At 50.9% G+C, this 23,214-nt stretch overlaps 1 protein-coding gene across 9 annotated transcripts in view; it reads right to left on the minus strand.

Moving 5' to 3' along the window:
* Positions 1–2,396: 2,396 nt before the first annotated feature.
* LOC114891795 (core histone macro-H2A.1) overlaps positions 2,397–23,214 on the minus strand; it is an 80,234-nt gene continuing 59,416 nt past the window's right edge. For 2 of the 9 annotated variants that reach the window (XM_029216133.1, XM_029216131.1), the window contains exons 6-9: positions 21,849–21,948; positions 15,078–15,167; positions 12,308–12,482; positions 2,397–3,178 (exon numbers count right to left, since the gene is read on the minus strand). In XM_029216133.1, coding sequence (XP_029071966.1) covers positions 3,013–3,178; positions 12,308–12,482; positions 15,078–15,167; positions 21,849–21,948 — 531 coding nt within the window. In that variant the 3' untranslated portion in view covers positions 2,397–3,012. Of the gene's footprint in view, positions 3,179–12,307; positions 12,483–15,077; positions 15,168–19,993; positions 20,085–21,848; positions 21,949–23,214 lie in introns of all 9 variants that reach the window. The other 7 variants (XM_029216136.1, XM_029216135.1, XR_003792610.1 and 4 more) reach the window with 5 other exon arrangements.

Consider the following 23,214-nt stretch of genomic DNA (forward strand, 5'->3'; position numbering starts at 1 on the left):
CTAACTGCAAACTTGTCTTCATTTGCGGTATGTGTATATTTCAACTGGTTCCTTGTAGTTATACCTTTTTTTTTTTTTTTAAAGTAATGAACTGTTTTCTTTCTTCCCTGAAAACATGAGACTGACATCAGAGAACAATTTTTGATCCCAGTTTTAAAAACAGACTGGGTGGTTTAGAGATGGTGGGGTTCCCAGGCTGGGGGTTGGCTCTCTTTCCCTCAAGTTTCATTGGAAACAATTTCTTCCGTGAGCCCACAGCTCAGGGGCACAGCGCACTCTGGATTATTGAAAGTTTAGAAACATTTAGCTGATTATGGTAAATAATTCACGCAAATCCTGACAAATGCAATCTATTCTTTTGTGCAAGCTCAAGGAAGAGCAGAAACCTGCTGCCATTTCCTCTCTTGACTTCCCAATCCTTTTAGCGACATCTAGTGGACGATCTCCACTAAACACAGGATTGGCTTCTAAGGTGTTCCTTCTCCAGAGCGAAGGAAATGAACGCCATTTACAAGTTACTCAATCTCTGGCAGCCTCGGTGTTCTCAGCTGTAAAATGGCTCTAACAAAAGGACCCTGCCCTACAGGGTTATCACAAGGAAGAATGAATGGTACCCACAAGAGACTCAACACAGTGCCAGGCGCACAATAAATAATCAGTATCACAAACTCACAGTAACCACAGCGTACTTCTCATCACCCTACACGCTGCAGATTCTACCTGCAGAAACAACGCTCTTGGGTGAATAGCTACTCGGTATGGTTTGTCCAGGCAGACAGTTTGCTAATATTACTTATGGAGTGAATTCATTTTTAAGATGCATCTTCTTTTTCTTCTCATTGTTTTTATTTTCATATTGGAGTATAGTTGGCTTACAATGTTGTGTTAGTTTCAGGTGTACAGCAAAGTGATTCAGTTATACATATACACGTATCTATTCTTTTTCAGATTCTTTTCCCATTTAGGTTATTAGAGAATACTGAGTATAGTTCCCTGTGCTATACAGTAGGTCCTTTTTGATTATCTATCTTATATATAGTAGTGTGTATATGTTAATCCCAAGATGCATCTTCTTGAAAAGGCAATGATAAACTTTCTCTCTTTTTGCCAAAATCTAATCAATAAGTAGGAATATGTCATCTATACCCAGTAAAGATCTTGGGAAAAAAATGTAAAAAGTTTTAATAACACCTTACGTTTAGGAAAAATTTGAAAAATCTTTCAGGTTTGAGTGAGAAGTAGCTGCTTTTAAACTGAAAAGATTGGTTGTGTGATGGCTTAGGAATTCTATTTTGATTTCATTAAGCACAGTTTGGAAAGGAAAAACGATCCTTTACATTCATCCATGATGTGCAGTGTGCTGCGTATTTCCTCCTGGGTAAAGTCTGCTTTAGAATCAGGCACATTTCTTTTTAAAGCGACAAGAGCAGTCTTCTGTGCATTTTAGGCAAATTTAGATTAAGGTGAAAGTATCTTCTAAAGCAAATAATGTCTGCGTTTTGCTAACAAGTTTAATTTTTATTTATTTTTGGCTGCGTTGGGTCTTCGTTGCCACGCGGGGTTTCTCTAGTTGCGGCAAGCGGGCTACTCTTCGTTGAGGTGTGCGCACTTCTCATTATGGTGGCTTCTCTTGTTGCGGAGCACGGGCTCTAGGGAGCGTGGGCTTCAGTAGCTGTGGCATTCGGGCTCAGTAGTTGCGGTTCGCGGGCTCTAGAGCACAGGCTCAGTAGTTGTGGCACACGGGCTTAGTTGCTCCGCGGCATGTGGGATCTTCCCGGACCAGGGATCGAACCCGTGTCCCCTGCATTGGCAGGTGGCTTCTTAACCACTGCGCCACCAGGGAAGTCCTTGCTAACAAGTTTAGGTAACCAGAGTTAAGCTACTCTGGTGCAGCTGGGATCATCCCTAAACACCCACAGCTGCAAGAAGGCATGTAAAGGTGACAGCACGTCTTGGGGGCCTTGGTGGTGGCACCTTGCCTTTGGAAAGCTCCCGGCAACAGGGGCCTCATCCTGTAGGAACAACAGACCCAACAAAGCCCCAGCAGAGGGCTCAAGGCTTCTGTAGCTCCATCTGGCAAGTGGCCCAGGGGCTCTGGGTCCAGCCATGAGCCAGAGAGATCGTTGGGAGGGGGCAGATAGCAGGAGAGAGCTGGGCTAGAGATCTGGGCTGGAGTACCAGCCGCCCACTTGCCACCCACATGGCTTTTGGTACATCTGCTTCCTCATCCACGAAGTGGGGATCAGGGCCTGAAGATGCTCTCCCCACCCCAGGGGGTGCAATGGCCACTGTGGTGCTTCCTGGAGGTGGGCTGCCCCACCCAAGGTGCCCCATCGTGTGACGAGAGAAACCGACTTAGGACTCAAGGGCACAATAACTTGGAACACACCAGTCGCAACAGTTTAACATTTTACTAAATCAATTCACACGAATTCCAAATTGCAAATATAATTAAGGACAACAGATTCTGTTCTGCCTTTTAACTCTTTCATTTTCAAATCCATCATTAAGACAAAAAGTAAACAAAAATTAAGTCTGCTGCAGATTCATGATTTTTCTTCTTGAGGGGAAAAAAAAGAACATTATAGTAAAAAGAATGCCACTGGGTGTACAATAAAGCACCACGACACATGGTTACAAAATGGGCTTCCTGGACTCTGCCCCACGTAGAAGACACTGCTCTCCCCGCTGCTCTGCGTCAAGCAGGATTTCATTAAAATAAAACTATAAAATCTCCTAGGTTACACTAAAGTCAGACACGGTCTGGAACACAGTGCTTAACAACAGTAATGTCAACTATCAGTGCTAACGTAAAAACATTTTAGAAGGTCAAAAACAATTAAACTGGAAACCAAAACCTTATTTTCCCTAGATGAGCAAAACTGAAAAAAATGAAAGGGTTCCCGCCTCCCACTAGGAGTGGAGGGAATCTTTTTTTTTTTTTTTTTTCCTTTTCTTTCTTTCAAATTGGAGGCGGGGGCACGGTGCGGGCTGGTTCTGCAGTTCCTCAGCCTAGTTGGCGTCCAGCTTGGCCATTTCCTGCACGTAGATGCCTATACTCTCGCTGTCAAAAAGCACAAAATACACCGTTTTGATGGAAGAGGACATTGTTGACACGAAGTAACTGGAGATGGCCTTCAGGATCAGCTGAGCTGCCGTCTGCTTCGGAAAACCGTTCCTGCAAGAGAGAGAACGACGGCTCAGCAACTAGGGGGCCATGGCGGCCACAGGAGCCCCCTCCCTGGCCACATCCTCCCTCCGCGAGCCCCTCGAGGCCCTCTGTGCTGCAGTGGCCTCGTGTTGGGTCAGGGTCCACAAGTGGTACTCGACCTCTGGCTGCCTGTGCACAGGCGTGAGACAGCCCAGTGCCACCAGACAGGGGAAGAATGAGTAGACAGAGAACTGCGGCCCGCAGGAGAAGGTGCTGTGCTCTGAGAGGCAGCACGCCAGCGAGGCGGCAGAATCTGTGCTTCGCGGCGTGTGGGCTGAGTGTAGTCTCCCGCAGGCAGTGTGAGCGCCCACGGTTCTTTTCCCAACATCACCGGGACCAGCATGGGCCTTGAGACGCAGCCCAGGCTCCCAAAGGCCCCCCGGGGGTCTCAGCCTCCGGGACGGCTGGAGGCTGGAGCTTCTCCAGGAAGCACGAGCCTCCATTCACGCAAGTAGAGGGTTACATCCTTCACACTGGCCTTCAGATTTCATGGGCGGCAGGAATCCACCTCCCGGCACACACCAGCTTGGACACCCCATAGGCCCAGGCCTTGGGGAGCTGCGTGCAGGTCGTTACCCTGGGACAAGTAGGCTCTTCATCTCAAGGGACAGCATCCCAGTCTCCAAGCCAAACTGGTGTGAATCCCATACAATTCCATTTAAAGTAAACGTCACGTGGCAATTCTGGAGGCAGGGGCTCAGAGCTCAGGCAAGAATGTGAAAGCAGGACTAGGAGGACGGGCGCTCCTCGCTCTGTGTGCGCTGGGGCTGTTCCTGGTCAACGCTGCAGGTGCAGGAGGACCCAGCAGGACCACGGCAGCAGTGTGTCAGCTTGCCTAGTCTGGGGGAAATAACGTGGACTTTGGAGCCAGTGGCCCTGGATTCAAATCCCTACTGACCCCGGTTTACAGTCCAGGATACTGAGGGTGAGAGTGAGGGGCTGGTCTCCACGGGGATTTCTTTGTTCCTAAGCAGATCGTCTTCAGTCTGCCCTGAGCCTGCGGGTCCAGTGGAGTCCGAAGTGCTGGGTCAACCTGCCAGTTTCGGCCGGGGCTTTCCTTCGGATGGGGTACCTGCTGCCAGGTGAGAGGTTTTCAAATGTGTCAGGTGCGGGATTTCTCCTAGGCTCACTCGCTAAGTGCCATGAGTTGTGGACCACCTCAGCGGCTTCTTTTGGAGGGTCACACTTACTCTATTGTCAGCACTCAGGGCTTTTCAGAGCCTTTCAGGGCCAAGGAGAAAACCATTCTTGCGACTTGTTTTTGATCAAACAGGGCTTCACCCAGCTTGACAGTGGACCCCTAGCGACTCGTGGACGCTTTAGAAGCGAAGTTCCTTTTTAGAGGACCAGGGTGTCACCCCAGGCCCGTTCCCAGACTGTGCAGAGGAGCCTGCGGGCAGTAGTAGGGTGTGACCTAGAGTTGGGGCCCCTCACGTGCAGGTGCCTCCCCCACCCCCAGGCACAAGGCACTCCTGCCTGGCAGCCAGCACACACGAGCCTGTGAACCAGACCAGGGTCAGAGTCTGAGAGAGAGCTGCAGGGGCGCTCCGGCCAGGCCAGGGCTGCCGGACAGGCGGCTTCCTCCTGAGGAGACCCTGGGGCTCTGACCACCAGCAGAGTTGGGGGGACCAAGAGGCGGGCTGGGATGGAGGGTGGTGGGAAGAGGGGCTGTGCTGGAAGCGGGGAGGGTGGGGACCCCGCGTGGCAGGTGATACCCCTCGCACCCATCCCCACTTGGGGCCTTGCAGGCTCAGTCTGGGAAGAAGCTGTCCTCACAACACCTGGCTCGGCCGCCTTGACTATTTTCACAGGAGTCGAGGAGCACAAAGGCTACACTGTCCGGAACAAGACACGCGCTGGAAAGCACTGGATGGAGTGAACCCGACCTTCTGCTTTGAGGGCCTCTCCGCAGTGAGTGTGTCGTGGGGCACCCAGCTCGCATCCTTATAGGGGCCGCCCTTCCTCCAAGCAACCCTACTCCCGAGGCAGGGGCCAGGCCAGCCATGGCGGAGCGCAGGCACAGGGTCACGCGAATGAGAGCCCATTTTAAACATCTCACAAAGAGCGAGTGTTTATTCTCCTGCTGTAAATACAGGAGCTGCCCTAAGGACTCATTTCGTTCCTGGTGAGGAAAGCCTGAGGCGGCGGCAGCCCCTGGGCAGACAGGCGGGAGTGGGCAGGGCTGCGAGGCTACGGCAGGACAGCGGGGCCCGGCCCGCCACTGGAAGCAGCCTGCGCTCAGGCCAGGGACTCTGAGGGCCGCTGCCCCAGGCAGAGCTCGGCCTGTGGGCATGACCTGGCTAGGCGGGGGCTGAGAGAACTGCAAAGAGTTGCCTCTGCACTGGAAGCCCGAGACCACGCTCCACCAGCCCCAAGCTCCCCCACTAAGGGTGCCCTCCTGCACGTCGCAGGTGAGCTGGGCCGAGGTGAGGGCCTGTGGAACTTCCCTGAAGAGCAAGCTGTCTGTTGTGTGGCCTGATGGTCACAGCCCATCTCCTCTGGTGTTGGCCCAGCCTGAGCTGACCCTGGCCTGGGCTTTGTGAGCTGCCCTTATGCCACCCTGCGGCCGCTCTGCCCGAGCCAGGGGAGATGTGGTGCGGTGCAGAGACGCAGGGTGTGGCCGCAGGGCCTCCCTGGAGCACCCGCAGCAGGCTGGTCACTCCGCCTATGCCCAGCGCTTTCTGACACAGACCTTCTCCCACAGCTTTCTATGCCTCTGCCTTGGACCCTTGAAAAGGGATGTGTGACTCTGACCGAAGGGACATCAGTTCCTGCTCCTCTACATCGACAGTTCTCAACGTTAGCCTCTGTCAGGATTACGGAGGGCCGGCCGAGACGCAGGCTGCCAGGCTCCGCCCAGGAAATCAGATGAGGTGAGCCTGGGGACCATGCTTTGAGATCCACTGTTCTACACGCACTCAGGGTGGGCCCAAAGGTTAAGAACCTGCATTGGGAAGAAAGGTCGGGATCAAAGGTCACAGGCCTGCAGCCCACGCCTGGATGCCCTACTGTTAAGGGAGCTTGGGCTGGTCTGGCCTTGTCCTTCAAGGTTGCTGTTGGGTGAACTGTGAATATGATTTGTTTCCAGGAAAACCTCTTGTTGACAAACCCACCCCTCTGTCTGAGGCACTCGCAGCCTAAAGGAGAGACCCAGCCATGGGACTACGGCCCCTCTGGACCACGCAAGCCGCCAGGAAGGAATGGAAGAGGTGATGGCTTTCCTGACGTTTTCAGGTGGCTCCCAAAAATGTTTTCTAGTAGGCACAGTTAGAAGTATTTGTAATGAAATGGAATGTGGAAGTGGATGCTTTCACAAGCGTGCTTTACATGCAGAGGCCCTGCACCCTCAAAACAGGGGCAGCTGTGGCACACGCAGTGGCCTGGAGCCACACGGGATTTGCGTCTGGGCCCTGTCTCTGTGCCTTGTTTCCCCACCTGGTGAAATGGGGTAGGTAACCAAGTATTTATTACCTGGGGAGGCTGTGTGTATCGAACAAAATACCGTACAGAGAGCCCTCAATCGACAGTGTCATCTCTAAAGTGGGTGGTCTCGAAGGGTCTTTCTAAAGGCCCACACAGTGGGAAATGGCCTTCCCAACCCGACCCCATGATAGCTGGGACTGGGTGACTGCTGCTATCTTTGCTGCTTCCCTGTGCTGACAAAGTCAGCGTCAGGGCCCCAGAGGGCTGCTGCCCGGGTCTGAGATGTCCAGTCCTCTTGGAGGGCCATGGGCACGCTGCGGTGTGGCAGGGGCTCCGTCGGGGTCCCCTGGTGCAGTACTGAGCAGCTTGAGGAGAGTGGCTTGCCTACGCATCTCACTCATCTTGTGGCTTCTTGGCTGGCTGGCTGGGTTCTTTTGTTGAATAACCACAGCCCTTCTGGCCAGGTCTTTGTGCCGTCCTCCCCATCTCAGGCTTACTGCTTCTGTGACGGTCACTCTGTTCTACTGCCGTACCGTGTCCGCCTTCTGGATGAGACCAGATGGCACCTCCTCAAGGCGCATTAGAGCAAGGGCAGATAAGGGCTTCTGCACTCCAGTCAGATTCCAGTTTCAATCTTAGCTGCCCTCGGGAGCAGGCGTTCACCTCTCTTGGCATTAGTTTTCTCCACTGGAAAATAGGTACTGCTCGGCGATGGCAGTGACGACAGCGGTGGGGATGCAGAGGCTGCTCCCCGTGAGATGGGTGCCCCTCCTATTCCCATTCGGCTCCTGACCCTGCCAGCTGTGCTCACGCCAAATGTCTTAAGCTCCCCTGCGGCCAAGCGCTTCCCACCCCACATGGAGTTTATCTTAGACTTAGACCTTTTTTATTGCCTTGACCCGACTAAGAAGGTGTCTGAGCTTCCCCCTGAAGTCGCTCCAGCTGTGTCTGCAACAGCCTTTCCCAAGTGTCTTAGACCTCAGTTTCCCTGGCTGTTGCAAGGGGACCCCATGGGCTACCTCCCACCTGGTGCCCTCCTGGATCACCTGCTCAGTGATGGCCGGGGGCTGTACACATTGGTTGCTTGTCCATTGTCCCATCTGATGGCAGAGACGTGAGTTCACAGGGCCACAACACAGAAGAGGATTTACTCCCTCCAGCTGTGCTGAGCCCCTCCTCATCCCTGCTCCTGGTGAGCTCAGCCTCCAGGGCGGGACAGGGCAGATGCTAAGGACTCCAGGCCAGGGGCTGTGCTGAGCCGGCTGATCAGGGACCCAGAGATTGCTGTGAGGAGAGGCTGTGTCCTGGGGGTTGGAAAGCGTGGATGGATCTTCTGGAGGAGAAAGATTAGGGGCCTGACCCTGAAGGCTAAGTAGGAATTAAAGCAGATTCTAGATGGACTCTGCTTTTTTTTTTTTTTTTTTTTTTTTTTTTGGCTGGACCAGGCCACCTGTCTAATTGTCTTGGCTGTTTGGGAGATGGCTAGGGCAGGGCGCCTTGGCAGCCTGGGTGACGTGGGCAAAATGTCTGTCACCCCATGTGGACCCTCCTCTGCTGGGATTAGGTTTCCCGCACACTGTGCTCCTAGGCGTTCCTGTGTTCTGTCTGTCTGGCTTTGAGTAACTGCCCAGCCAGAGACTACTCCATCCAGAGGTAAAGGGCAGGCTATCAAGGTCCTGAGCTGAGAGCAGTGGGTTATAAGAGGGTGAAGCTAAAATTCAGAAGGGGATGGTGATGGGCCCAATGCCTCCAAAGCTAGAGAGAGGCCAGGGCAGCACAACCCAACAGAGGCCTCTTACCTTCTCTCACTCCAGGGCTCACGTGTTTTGGGTTAATAAGTAATTCTCCCCAATTCAGTTTGTCTCTGTCCTTTATATTTGTCTTCTGAGGCCCACACCGAGGGGGTAGGGAGGCTGACAGCTCTGCCTGGGCAGGTCAGGGAATTCCAAGAGGTGTTTCCAAGGTTCTCTAGAATCCACTCACACAGAGAGCGCAGAGGCAGTGGGGTGATCCTCTGGCAGGATGCTCGGAGGTGGGTCTGTTGACCAAAGGGGACAGGAGGCAGGGGTTCCATGTGCCTAATGCCGAGAGCACTGAGGCCAAGGACCTCTGAGCAAATTCTGGCTCTACCAAGTACACGCCGTGTGACCTCTGGTGAGTGACTTGACCCCTCTAAGCTTCTGTGTCTTTGCCTTTGAGTGGAATTAATAGTGCTGCTCACTTTGTGGGGTTGTGAGATACTGCAGACGAAGGGATTAGCACAGTGCGTGGGACTCAATGAATACCCACAAGTGGTAGCTTCAAGGAAACAAACTGGCTTTCCTTTTAGGCTCATAAATCTAAGGAGAGTTTAATCAAAGCCCCAAACTAGCTATTCCCCAAGTACTGCCTCTCTGGAGAGGGGTCGTCCCCTAATGTCAAACAGAGCGGAGGGAGTGGGGTATCCACCAATATTGTGACCAGGATGCCCAAGGACAGGAGGTCCGGATGCCAGAGGTGGCTTCCCGAGGCCAGGGTTACACCCCGGGTCTCATTTGCCTCCAGTGGGCTTTAAGATTGGCCCCCAGTCTTGGGGGCCGATGGGCTGGAGGAAGGGAGTTGTAGGGCTGTGGTCATCGTCCACATGCCCAAGATGCCGGGCCTCAGCTGAGAGAAAGTGATCCCACAGCTCTTTACCAACATGTTTTGCATTTATATAGTTTTAATTCCAACATGACTTTTATGCCAGAGACACTGGATGCCACAAACAAGCTGTTTTATTTCCCCTCCTAAACCCCACTGTGATTTACTGGCCGGCTCTGGTATAATCCCAGTCTTTGCTCATGAAAGAGAGGGCAGCTGTTTACACGGCTCTGTGGGGCAAGGTCTGCCCGACAGATGTGGGGCTGGGTGGCTATGCACATGTGCTTGACTTTGGCATTCTGCCCTCTTAAAAGCTTTCAACTGATTATTTTTTAAAACTTTTTACTCCGTGAAAAATGTAAATAAGTTTGTAATAACAGATGCTCTTTTATGGGCATGACTTTTACGCTTCAATTAAAATTTTCCCACTAGTCATATGAAAGAGCATGAAATTATTACCTCCAATAAAGGCTCCTATTGCTTCTCTCCTCGGAAGCACCTTTCATCAGAGTAGATCAAAGTGCATCCGAAACACTAGTTAACTGAGCCTCAGAACCGTGTGTGAGGAAGGGCAGTCCCTCAGCCTCACTAGCTGATAAGGCAGGCCAGGGACAGAGAGGGTGATTCATTTACCAAAGGTCACACAGCAGCGCAGTGCTGAAGAATAGAACTTCCATGGGAGGTGGGGGCTGGGAAGGTGGGAGAAGCAGGAAGTTAGCTAATTATGCTCAGATCCAAAAGCACTTTGTAAAAAAAAAAAAAAAAAGGTCTTGAATCGACTCTGGGACTGAATCGGGCACCTATACACCTCTCCACAGTTCCTGGGAAAGTTTAACCTGCTGGGTGCTTGCTGACCAGCTTATGAAGGATGCTCGTCTTCGCCAGGTGCTCTTAGAGCCGACTGAAAAAGGCTGTTAGATGCTCTAGCTCTGTCAGCTTTGCTTTCAACAGGCATTTAAATGGTATTGACTTTTAAAATGATGCTCAACAGATGCTTTTGGCAGAAGCCAACAGAATGAAGATGTATGGTGACGGCAAACATAGATGGCAGTCCAGAACAACAATCGTGTCAGCTCTGGATGTCCCTGCAGAGCTCGGCACAGGGTGGAGTGAGTGTGGGAACGCGAGGCTGGGGGCCGTGTGCGTGTTCACCTGTCCTCTGCTCAGGGCCCCTCCCCCGACACCAGCTTCTTTGTGCTAGTAAGCCCCAGAGGAGAGCCCACTGTCAGTGCAGAGGACGGAGGGGCCCTCACACAAAGGAGCACCTGGTCTGGGAGGCCTCGGCTGCCCGGAACTGCAGGGCCAGGGCCAAGGCCAGGAGGGGAAGAGAGGGGAGGTGTGGCGCCCACAGCTCACCTCCAGGAGGGACTGCAGAGGAATGCTCCTTCTGTCCCAGATGGAGGCAGGCAGTGACAGAGGCTCCAGAGGAAGATCTTTTCCCACATCAGGTCCTCTGGTGGGTCCACCAGTCATGTGTGACTGCCCTGGCCCACAGGAAGCCCTGGGGCACAGTGCCTGTCTGCCTGTAAGCAAGGCCTTCTGGGTACAGCGACTAAGCTCTGCTTGAGCAGATATGACAGGAATTCCGCCCGGACTAGCTCTGTCCCTGGCACTTGGGGTGTGGGACCCTCAGTGATGGCACTGTTCAGGGAAGCAGAATTACAAGGCCTGCCCAAGATAAACAGCAAAACCCACTCTCTGTCCTCCTCATGGGTTTGGAAGAGAAGTGCTTTGAGAAGAGCAGCTTTCTATACACACACGGAATAGTGCTGAGGACTGTGACTCAGGCTCTCCCAGGAGGGCGATGCAGCCTGCGGTGTCACGGGACGTCAGTGTGCTGGGACCTGTGTTGCCACCGCACAGCCCGCCTTCCTCGGGAACTGGGAGGGACTGATGGCAGAGACCCTGGAAGGCTCCCGATCTGCATGGGAAGCCCCGGGGATGATACAGAGTCCGGGGCTGCGGCAGCTCTGAAGGCCAGTTTCCCTTTGCTCCCGTGCCCCATCCAGATGGCGAGCCTTCCAGAGGCCTGCTGCTCAGACCCTTGGCAGGGAGGACCGTGGAGATGTGGCAGGCAGTGAGACACAGCCTCAGAGGCAGCCCTCATAGCTTCATCGTGGCAGAGAGTTCTCAAAGCATGCTCCCTTCGGAGAGCTCCTTTAATTTCCGAGCAGTCCTGAGAGGCTGTGTGGGGGGGGACGGTCACATCTATTTTACAGAGTAGGGGGCTGGATTCAGACGGGGGGTTAATTTGCATGCCATCACGCAGCTGGTTAGCCAGGCCCGAGCCCAGGGCTGCCCTGACAGGCAGGACCTGATGGGCTGTGTGCTGGCGTCTGGGGGTGCACCACCCGGGAGCGGGGGTGGTTGGGGGTTGTGGCTGAATCCTACCTGCCTCAGCAGCGGCTCAAGGACTACACCCTTCCAGCGCGGGCCCTCTGGGTTGTGTGTCTGTCTTAGGGGCAGTTGTGCTGCTCCCCACAGCCTCCGTGAGTCTCCCTGGGGAGATTTCAGGGCTGGGAGGTGGGGGAGGCCCAGCCCTATTTCACTCTCACGTATCTGCCCACTCAGATCCACCCCATCAGCAGGGCAGTGAGACACAGGGAGAGCAGGCAGGTTTTGGGGAGGTGGAGGATGCTTGGGAATACAAAGATAAGGGGCAGAGGGCTGTGCCCAGAGGATGCTGGGGTTCGGGGACAGAACTGTAACACAGCTATATGGGCTGGGTCTGGGAGGGGCTCTCCCACTCAGTATCCCTGCATTCACGCCTCCCCACCCACCTAAGGTCTTAGTGTCCTTCAAGGGTCACCTTCTGTGATGACATCTGCTGTCACGGCTCAAGTCTGATTCTCTCCTCAGGCTTCCTGTCTCCCTACATCTCTTCAACGGTCCCTGACAATTACTTAATGTCTATGTTCTTCCCGATGTCGAGCTTCCGGTCTCCTCAACAAAGGCAAGTGCTTGAAAGTAGCCTTAGCCGACCATGGGCACAGTCGGAGCTCCCTGCAAGCATGGGCCACATACGCAGGGGGACAGGCCGTGGGCCCTTACCTGCCACTGCCGATGGATGGAAAGGCGATGGACTTCAGCTTCTTGTCATCCGCCAGGGCCAAGCAGTTCTTCACTGTCTTTTCCAGAAGTTCCTCACACTTGTCTGCACCCCAGACGGGACTGTTACAGTGGATCACAAACTTGGCGGGCAGGCCATGGCCTGCACTGACAGCGGCTGGAGGGGACAAGACAGAAGCAGTGAGCTGGGTCCCCCTGCAAAGCACGCGTGCTAGGTGCCGAGCCCAGGCCGGCTCTCCAGCTCCAGCACGTCTGCCCGGGCCCCCCGACCACCTGGTCCAGGAGGGCTGCAGCTGCCTGCTGCCTTGTGATTCCCACGGAAGCTCGAGCCGGAAACTCCTTGTCCTGCAGTCTCCTCCCTCGGTGGCGGGGTGGGGTGGGGGGACGCCAAGCCAACCCCCACCCCTGGAAAGTTGGCGTTAGGATGCATGGCCACCAGGAACTTTAGCCAAGGTCACAGTAAACCCTCTCCCTACCCTCCCAGAAGGCCGAGCCATAACCATCTAACTTGACCAAATGTGTCAGAATGTTTGTAGCCTCCAATTAATTGCCTTTCGGGGTTCTCCAACCGCCCTTTCCTCAAGTGGATTCATGTGCATTTAATTATGATATATCAATATCTATAAATCTCTGACACAGTTCGGAACAAACCTCCTGGGAAAGTAACCCAGATAGCATGTCTGCTGCCCTGTTCTTCTCCCTGACTAACCGATCCTGTTAGTTCTGACAGAATTAATTGGACAGTGCTTTTAGGATGGAACTATTTTCCTCTCCTAGAAGAGGAGCCTTTTTCCAACTACAGATCTCCATAGCAGACTTGCCTTTCCAGATTTGTTCTCATTCTCTGCCTCTCGTCAGATCTGAAGACACTGGTCTTGGGTCTGCTCCTACCAGGAAATATATAACAGGCCAGCCCATGTCTCGCAGAGCATGTTCCAGGATTCCTGTCCCAAAAGTTGCAATGTAAAGGTGGTGGTTCTGGAACCAATGGGTCTGGTGAGTGCTGCCTGGGAGACTTCTATGCAGGAGCACACTAACGTCTCCACCACTGCTCCAGTAAGACACCCAAACTTTTTTGACCAAGTGTTTTCTAAACCCACTTTGTGACGAACACTATCAGTGCCATCCAAGGGGTCTGGGCTGTTAACGGGTATCGTCTGTCACTAGGAGAACCTGGAGAAGAGTGATTTATGGGAGGTGTCTCATGCTGCAGTAGCAACTGCTCTGATCCCAGAGTCACAAGTCTGATTTTGAGTCCTGGCTCTGCTTGCTGACTGGTTCAAGAACTGCGGGCTTGAGACTGGGGGGCTTAATTCACCTGCATGTCCACGTGAGAAGTAACTACTAAACTATGCATTCAAAAGACAAGAAATGTGTTAGCAGTGATTATCTTTGGACAGCAGAACAGGGATATGTTCTATTATTTCCTTTATACTTAAAAAATATTTTAAAACATTTTCTAAAATAGATCTTAAAATCAAGAACGAAATGTGTTCTTGCTTTTGAAACAGGCAAACATATCTTCAGCTGTGCTAAGTCTAACGGGTTTGTACCAGCTGTGGCTCTGGTGTCACCAGACAAGTTTGGTGTGTGGCAGCATCAGGGCCACCTCTTATCACACCTCCTGCTGAGGGTCACCAAATGGGCTTTAACTGGAGTACCAACAGGAGGGACCCTGGGCTGGCACAGAGAGTGATGCCAGTAAGGGGCTGAGGAAAGGCCAGGAGCCCCTGGCTGGGTAGTTTATGCTGTGTGTGTCCTCCCTGTTCAGTGTGGGCGGTTCCAGCGGGGAACTGCCTGGAAGAGCTCGGTAACTGTGCCCCCACCAACTCTCTGCAATGCCATGCCCTTTGCAGGCAAAACAGAACTGGCAGAGCAGAGGTCAAAGGCAATGCCACCCTCTTATCCCCGCCAGGACCCGTGACTAGCCCAGGATGGGAGTTTGTGCGTTAGTCACTGGGGAAAGAGAGGTAAGGCCTGGGGTACCCTCAGAGAAGGTTGTGTGGCTGTCACATAGTAAGTTGATGCCCATATTAAGATTCATTTTAAAAACAAACAGGATTGGAAAGACAGAATTGGGAACCATCTAGTAAGAAGAGAAAACTGGAGCCCAAAGGGGAGGAAGGGAGTGGCCTGTCCTCGCATAGCTGGTGGGGTGAGCCAGCCTCACCCACTGTTCAGACTCCCAGGTGCTCGGGAAACCCTGTGTCCACCTAAAATCCCCAAATCCAGGCTGGCATCAGTAAGAAGTGCCCTGCCTCTAGTTCTTAGCAGTAAATTCTCCTCACATCACATTTCAAGTCATCTTCTTACACCCCTCTTATCAGGAAAGGTGTAATTGGCAAATGAGAGATGTATATTTACATTTCTCCCATGAAAAACACAGATGGCTGAATGAAAATGATTCATTTGCATCTCTCATCAGCAATTTTGCAGATGGCTCAGTATCCCTATCTATACTTCTCAGCTCTTAGATTTGCCGAACTTGGCTTCTGTAACTGCTTAAAATTTGAGGGCTAGACATCAAACACTTAGAAGCTATTTTAAGTAATGAAGAAAAAACTTGGAAAGGCAATTTCCACAACCCTTAAGTTCCCCTGACAATTTGTATGTGATAAAAGTCTAACAGGCTTTCTTCTGCCTCCGTCTCGGAGACAGCCATGCACCTCTGAATTCTAAGTCGTCCTGTAAAACCATTTCCCCAAGGCAGCATGCACCACGCCCAGATCAGCACAGTGCCTCCCCACCTCACCTCCAGCTACTTCCAAGGGCCCGTTCTTTTTCCGGAGTTCCAGAACAGCTTCCACAAACTCCTTGCCACCCTTCTTCTCCAGCGTGTTTCCTAGACAAGGACAGGGCGAGGTCAGATGGCCATCCTTGCGTCTCAGGGCACACACAGACACTTAGCATGTCAGGTGATTACATACTAAAAATGATCTGACTGGCTAAATGTCCAGACAGCTGCAAGACAGGAACAAAGCCCTGGCTGAGTCAGAAAAGTGACGTTTCGAAGAGATTCACCATCGGCCAGTTACCACTCTGCACCGCCGGTCACCGAGCTATCTTTGCTGCCTCTTATCTGGGGGTGACTCGGGGTGATCCTGGACATGCCAGAGATGCGAGGGAGATGGGAGACGCCTGTTCTCTGCAAGCACGCCTGTCCTGCATGCTTTCCATCAGCGTGAGAAAGCAGATGGTGCCGGCTTCCAAGGCTGATGCCTCCCCCTGGATTTTCTTCCCTGTCTCTGGGGAGAAGCCCCAAATAAGGAGGTTTTAGAAGAAGCACGCCGCGCTTCCATCAGCAGCTAGCTCTCCTCTTGGCGGCAGGCCCGGAAGAGAGCATGCAGACTTGGCCACCTCGGGGCCAGCATTGTTACCATGCTTAGTTCCTATTTTGCAGCTCTGGTGTCATATGTGAATACAAAAAAAAAAAAAAAAAAAAAAAAAGGCTTCAGACAGTATTTCCTTAATCACACAAATGATTCAGAATCGTTTTAGGTAAAGGAGAGCAACACCAGAAACAGAGCTTAAAGATGAACTTGTACGCTTAAAGAAGGATGACTAACTGTTCAGGACCAGATTTAAAAAAAAAAAAAAAAATCAAACGGAGGCAGGGAGCAACTCTTCTTGAATTAGGGTACTTGGTAAGTAATCAATTCTTGCTATGAAAGCCAAGTTCCCAAATAAGATTACCAACACTTATAAGGTCTGTGGGTTAAACGTCTCGCATGGGACAGCAAGCAGCAGTCAAAATCGTCCTTTTAAGTTTGGCCAGAATGGGGTCTTAAGTCTTCCATAAGCTCTGCTTCCTCAGTTGTGCACATTTTAAAGTACATTCCTCACAAGAGGATAAAATACTCCCCTTAAGATTCACCATTTGTCTTGGAAAATTCAAGGTGCCCTTGGCACATTCTGGTATGGGTCAGTGAGGGTGCACTGGGATGCACCAGCCCAGATTCTCTTTGGATTCACCCTGGAATGACCAGGACTGATTATCTTAGAGAAACCTGCCTCATTTGCATGTTGTTCTGGTGGGGTGAACTAACCCCAGGAAGTGCCTAGAAGGAAAAGCAGACAGCCTGGGCACTGTTACAGATAAGATGGCACAGGGCTAATGGCAGGCACTGCCTATAAGCCACCCCACTCTAGGAAGTCTGGGGGCCTGAATGAACGTGAGCAGCAGGCCATCACCCACAAGGAGCTCTCGGCTAAGAGAAGGCCTGACTGTCAGACAGAGATTAACTTGGGATCCCTAAGGTGGGATCCAGCGTCCCTCCTCATTAGCCCAGACTGCCCACAAGCCTTCACCTGTCTTGGAAAGCAGTGAAGTAGGCTTTAAATGGCAGAGGTGTCCAGAGGGAAAACACATCCGCTTCAGAGGTTTTTACCGGCAGTGGTGGCAGCCTCTGCGTGTTTCTGACAAAGTTCAGCATCAGAGACAGTGGCCAAATGGGCTTAAGGGAGCAGGCTTGGGCCTCGTGGCTCAACTCCACCCACCAGGAAGTGGAGAGTTTGAGGGTACAACCCAGGTGAATGAGGCCCAATTACAGGTTCACCCGAAATATCCATGCAACCGAGAAAAATGAATCCAAAGTCTGAATCTGCTGGATCCCAAATGCTGCTGCCCAGCTGTACCCGGTCTGGCCTTCCCTCCTCACCCATCCTCCACCTTGAAGGATGGATACAAACATGCTCCAGGCAGGACTATTTCAGGTCCACATTCTCTATCCTATCTACTCTTTAGGAGAAATGGGAAATTTGGAAGGTAAAGTAAAATCAGTGTTGTATGAATACTACCAACTCCTTTCTGAAATAGAAAAATATTAAGAAAATGGGCTGATTTATAATTAAAGGTGTTTTATCTTAGGAAGAGTGTTTACTTTAAAATTTTTACTTATAATTAAATCTTGCTTTAATTAGAAGTGAAATTTGCACGTTAAATTACACTTAATGCATTTCCCAAACTTAAAAATTGAACCCTAGATTGCAGGCAATCAACCCGGTCAGGACTTGACTCCTACACACACATATGTATGCACATGTTCATGTAGACACACGTGTACTTTTTAACAAGAAACAGGCCCATTTCAACTGTATTGTCAACACTCTGAATGTAAGACTCTTGCTTTTTAGGCTTAACTTCAGGGTTAATCGTAAGGCAATTGGCTTATTTGCCCCCAAGCATAAACATGTGTTACTCCCATGAGAACAAGAGCATTATTTCATGCTTAGAAAGCAGGCATAAGTATCAGTGTTCAAACCAGCCTAAGCGAAAATTTAGGCTTGGACAAACGTCAGGCTCAGCCTGTGGTCTATTTCACTGTTAGAAAGAACTTTCGATGGGTAAAAGTTAATCACTGGGGCTAAGCATTCCTGCACTCGCATTCCTTCTTCCAGCAGTCTCGGGACTCAGGAATTCACACCAAGTATGAGAAGTGGAGTGATTACATCCTCGCTTCCTCTTTTCCCCTCTCACACATCAAAGTGGGAACTGGAACCAATTGAGACCATGTGTGAATCTGGTTGATCATTGTTTTGGTATTGCAAGAGATCTGGGTTCAGTACTAGTTTGGAATGGTTCGCTGAGAAAAAGCACTGAGGTGGGCTTTGGAAGACCTGGGTTCTGGTCCTGGCACCGTCTTTCCTCCTTGGCCAGTCAGGTTGTCTGGACCTGCTGTGACAGTATCCACGAGTGATGTACGACGTAACCTTGGCTGAGCTCTCGGACCCGAGTTACTTACATGTCACCAAGGCTACTCATGCCTAACCTGTGCATATGAATGGGTTAAGGGCAAGCATGTCAGAGAGAAAAGCACTAGCACTGTCATTATTCCAAGGAGACCGGTTCCATTCGTGGTTTAGGAAGGACTGGGCTCTTCTGGGGGCAGAGGGGGGGGGGACAGTTGGCTCTGCACGTTACCCCGTCTGGCCCCCGCCAGCTTCAAAGCCTCCAGCTCCACCTCCTGGTGTGGCTAATCCTGAGGAAACGCTTTCACAGCCGCAGCAGGCTGGCCCCTTCTTCCTCTCCCTGAGCCTGGGCGAGATTCTTCTGCCCAGCAAGTTTCACAATTTCCATTTCACCCGAAGTTCTGGATGGCAGGATGAACCTAGGCCTTAGTCACTCCTGGCTGAAAGATAAGCCCTCAGCTGTTCGTTTATTTAGTTTCCTCCAAATAAGTACTTCCCTCCCATCAAGTTTTCACTTGGTTAAGAAAGGAAGTATCTTTCTCTTAAGCTGCCTGACTTAGGAGCTCTTAAACTCCTCCAAAATCTTGGGAAAGGGGAGTTTATTTTAATTGCCTACAGCCTGATTTCATTTGGGCCTGGCAGGCTTGGCGAATCCTGACTTTCCATCCAGTTTGTCTTTCTATCCTTGTCCAAAATCCAAAATGCCCAGGAGAGCAATTAGCCCAAATCAAAGTGGCTGGGGCAGACTGTGAACAGCAGGCTTTGTGAGTGACACTGAACAGAGCTGGACAGCTACAGATTGCTAAGCTGTTGCACTTCCAGTGTCTGGGACACTCACGTGAATCTCAACAGCGTCATCCTTCAAGATGACTTCACTTTTGCCCTTACTAGAAATGTATCCATTCTCTTTGGAAGTTGGTGTTTGAATCTATACTCAGAATGCTGCTCTCAGCACCAGCACACCTACTGTAAAAATCATATACGCACCTGAGAGCAAGACCTTTGCAATAAGCACCTATCATGAACCAGGCAATGAAGCAGCGTGCTTTGGTTACATGACTTAACATAATTCTCTTCATCACCATTATTTTACAGATAGGGAAAACCAAGGCATTGAGGAGTTATGTGACTTGCCCAGGCCCCATAGCCAGTGAATGGTAAGGTTAGGATTCAGGATCCTTCTACCTAGCTCCAAACCTGTACTTTTTTGCCATCACACCTGGATGCCTCCTCATTATAAAGGCCCCTCAACACATTCTTAAAGCAGGGCACTATCTATGTTCGTGCAGCGGGTCTGCAGTCAAAGTACTTGGCACGCCACATGCTCTCTCCGCCTCACCCCACCCTCAGCTACTCAGTGCCAGAAGCCAGCTGACCACGTGTGTCAGCTGCCGAGGAGAGGAAGGAGCTTTCTGGGTCTAGGAGAGTGTTTCTCAAGAGTGATCTAGGAACAGCACATCAGAATGAGGTGGCTTCATACACATAAGGCCTGAGAACCCCTGAGTGTGGGAGTGTTCTAAAATTCCCCCCACGTGCATCTAAGGCTTGAAGGCCATCTCAGGAATGAGTGTGCTTCTGACACAGACCCATGCATAGGCATTCCTGTGTGTCTGGTCCACGGGGGGCACAGAAGTGGTCCTGGATGCCACTGAGCCGATCTGTCTGCATCCCGCTTGCAGCTCAAATCACGTGTGAACCCAGTCTCCCACAAAGCGGTGCCTCAGGAAGCAGTGAAGAAATGTTGCTGAACCAGTTTCCAAACCAGAAGTGTGCCCATTTGTGAGCTGCAGGATGCAACCTGGCTGACAGTTAGCTGTAGTTCTCGCATTCACAACCCGGGGACAGGAGACCTGGGGAAGGTCAGGACAGCTGGAAGTGTGAAATGAATGCAGCCCTGCATAGCTGTCAAAGGATCAAGCTGTCTGCGGCGGCTGACTGACCATGCACACACACGCTCGGCAGCACCCAGCTAGGCATTACCTACTTCACCACCGGTGTAGAAGTCAGTGTTTGTCGGGTGAACGACAGCATCACTGTCGATCGAGGCAATGTCAGCCTGTACAACTTGCAACTATAACAGGTAAACAGATGTATATCAACTGTGTTGGACCGAGACCCACGCACAGGCACATTTACTAAGGCCCCAATGGCAGGGCTGGCCTACCTGGTCGATTCCAACATATGAGCCAAAAGGGCAATCAGTCCACGAAGTGTGCGCACATGTGGATGGGGGTGAGGAGAGGAGGAGGAGGAATATCAAATGTGACATGTTTAAATTAAACATTTGAATGACAAGTCCAAAAAAAGAGAAACAGACACATGAGATCATTTCCAAAGGTTAAAAGAAATAACAAAACAACGAATGCCCCACTTCACTTCGCAAAAGCCTGTGAGACTGGCACCCCACTGAGAAGGCTACTAAAACATGGCATCTGTTTTTTAAAAAACGTGGACTATCAGGCGAACCAAAACAACAAGTTTCTCCATTTTATCGGCAGTAGTCATCTTTTAGGGTTTGATTTTTATTCCTGTGATGTTCATCATTTTGTCTACCTTCGAGGGACGTCTCTTGAAAACTGAGAAAACAGTATAGGTGTGCGCAGAGGAATGCCTTTATTTTTCCCCCTCGATGTGTAAAAATATTTTTCCAGCCTACCTCTTATTCTGATCAATCTCATTTTTATGTATTTTACATATAAAATATACTATGGATAGACAGGATCCTAGTTTTTTCTAGCTTGTGGGGGTTTTTTTGTTTTTGTCTTTTTAAAGAAAGTATCTGTTTAAGGCTGTTAGAAAACAAGTTCAAGCAGTGCATTTTTGAGTCCCAGTTCTCATGTCTTCAGCCCACTACTGTACCCAGTCTGTGTGGGTCGGGCCTGGGCTCTGGCATGAGCATCTCTCCCGGTAAGGAAATCTGCCATCTCACAAAGGTGGCCGAAGATGGGAACTAAAGATACACAAAACATACCTAAGTCAGCATCAGGCACAAGGCTGCCTTGGTGGGAACCTGCTAGTCTGTTGCCCCCGCAAGGCTCACAGCTAAGGAAACAGGAGCCTTCACTGTGCCCTAAGCTGACAGTTCTTCTCTGTAAAGGTGAGGCCACAGAGTGGGACACCTGAGGGGTAGCCCTCAGCTTGCCCTGAACCATCCACCCTCCTGTGCAGGGAGATGCCGTGGCTCTGGGGCAGTTTTCCTCTGGAAGAACTCACTCAGAAAGAGATATTGCCCTTCTTTTTAATATCATACACGAGCCAAGTAATTCATGAAGGTGGCACTCAGTCATATACTGTTTTCAGTTGTAGAAGAAGTCGAAGTGACAGTAGGTGGTAAATTTGGGGGAAACCAATTTGCTGGTGGATTAAAGACAACTTAATAGTATACTGATGCAGCTTAATTGTCTCCCTTCTCAAGTGTTTTCATGCTTTGTCTGTCATTTCTAATTAAGGCTTAAATGGAGAAACTATCATTTTGTAGTTACCTGAGATTTTTCAGTTCTTAAAAAAACAAAAAAAACCAAAAATAACACAGTTTTAAAAAAATCCCCCCCGAGTAACCAGCAGTCAGTGTGATCATTATGGAAGAGAATTTAGATGGCAATATATTTATAATCAAGGAGAAAGCAGCCAATCGGGCTTAATAAGACATAATCAGATCATTCCCATTTGGAATGGCTTGAAGTAAGTAGACATTCAATGTCTACCCTCAAACATTAATCTTGCTTTTGGGAATTTGGTTTGACCATCTGAAGTTTGAGAAGATGAAGAGCCAAAATTCTGGGTTCCATAACTTTTCAACTGACAGCTGATGGTGCCAAACCCCATCCCCAATTACCTAGGTCATCTTTAAGGTCAATGTCAGCATTGGTAGGATTGATTATGGCCTCCACCTCAAAGCCGGCTAAATTACTGATTTCACTGTGAATAAGGTTCAGCTGAAAAGAAAAGCATGAGGTGGGAAATAACAGGACAGCTGGGAAGTCACAGAGACGTGAGCCTTGGGATACAGATGAAGGGCAGTGGACACTCCAGGTGCACTGGGCACAAAGGGGAAGAGGGAGTCACTGGCTAAACTGAATCCACGTCAAATGAAAGACTCAAATGCCACTCAGGATGCTAAAAAGAGGCAAGCTAGGCTGAGGGTCCAGAACGTGTTTGCCTGGTGATGCCTGGGGCCAAAGGGAGGCATAAGCCATATCAGGCTGGTGGATCCACTTCCCTTGAAAAGAACTTGTGATCTGGGGGCCCAAGCACAGCAGCTCTCAGGACCCAGAGTCAAGTACTCATTGCTGGGGTAGGGTGGGGTGGTATATGTGACCGTCCCCTTCTTTTGAGCACTGGGATGGTGCGGAAGTCCTAGCTGGTTTGGGCAAAGCCCTCGTAGCTCTACCATTCTCTTCCAAGTGGTCATGGGTCTTTGAGGCTGTCCCCATCACCGTGACTACTAGCTGGCTGGCTCCTGTGCCCTGCTCAGGGGTGGTGAGAAGCAAGAATGGCCTGTTATTTAGTAACATCTAATTTTACGTGCCTGTTAGTCATGTAATACTGAAGTTCTGGCCAAACCCAGGAAGAGACACAGCAGTTCTCCAGCAAGATAGTGTGTCTTTTAAACTGTTCACGTTGTTGGTGAGGCTACTCTGAGGCCCAAGGGGTAGAGCATTTTCTTTGAGTGAGTTTTATGAGTACCCTACCACCTGAGTCTTTGTAAAGAACCGCTGAACGTCCTCCCTCCCCACTGTTACTCTGGTGCCATGGCAACCCTCAGTTTGAGAGGAGTCCTAAGTCCTAGACTGGCTGTCAGAGGGCAGGGGGAATTAGCTGGCCCAGGATCCCCTTCCTGTTCTTAGGGCCAAGCGCCTGCAGCTCAGCACTCACACTCTCTCAGGGAAGATGGCTATTCTTCAGTGACAGACATTCCTACCAGATGCAGCAGAAAGCAATGCCCAGAGGAGCGGATGACCAAGACCAACTGCAGTCCCGGCTTGGGGAGCTGACCGCACCCTCAGGGCCCAGCAGGGCCGGCGCTTAGTCCAGGCGCTCACTCCCAGGAGAGGGCCGTGTGCAGACACTCAGCTGGGAAGCTCTTGGCAACTGAGCTCCAAGTCCCTGAATTTCTGGGGCCAAACATTTTGTTGAAAACAAAACCAAACAAAAAACCTGACGTGCTATAAGCAGTAGAAATATAAACCCACATTTCTGAT

Source organism: Monodon monoceros, unplaced genomic scaffold (genome assembly GCF_005190385.1).
Source record: "Monodon monoceros isolate NGI ecotype Baffin Bay Population unplaced genomic scaffold, NGI_Narwhal_1 Super_Scaffold_12, whole genome shotgun sequence".
In the NCBI taxonomy this organism is placed as follows: domain Eukaryota; kingdom Metazoa; phylum Chordata; class Mammalia; order Artiodactyla; family Monodontidae; genus Monodon; species Monodon monoceros.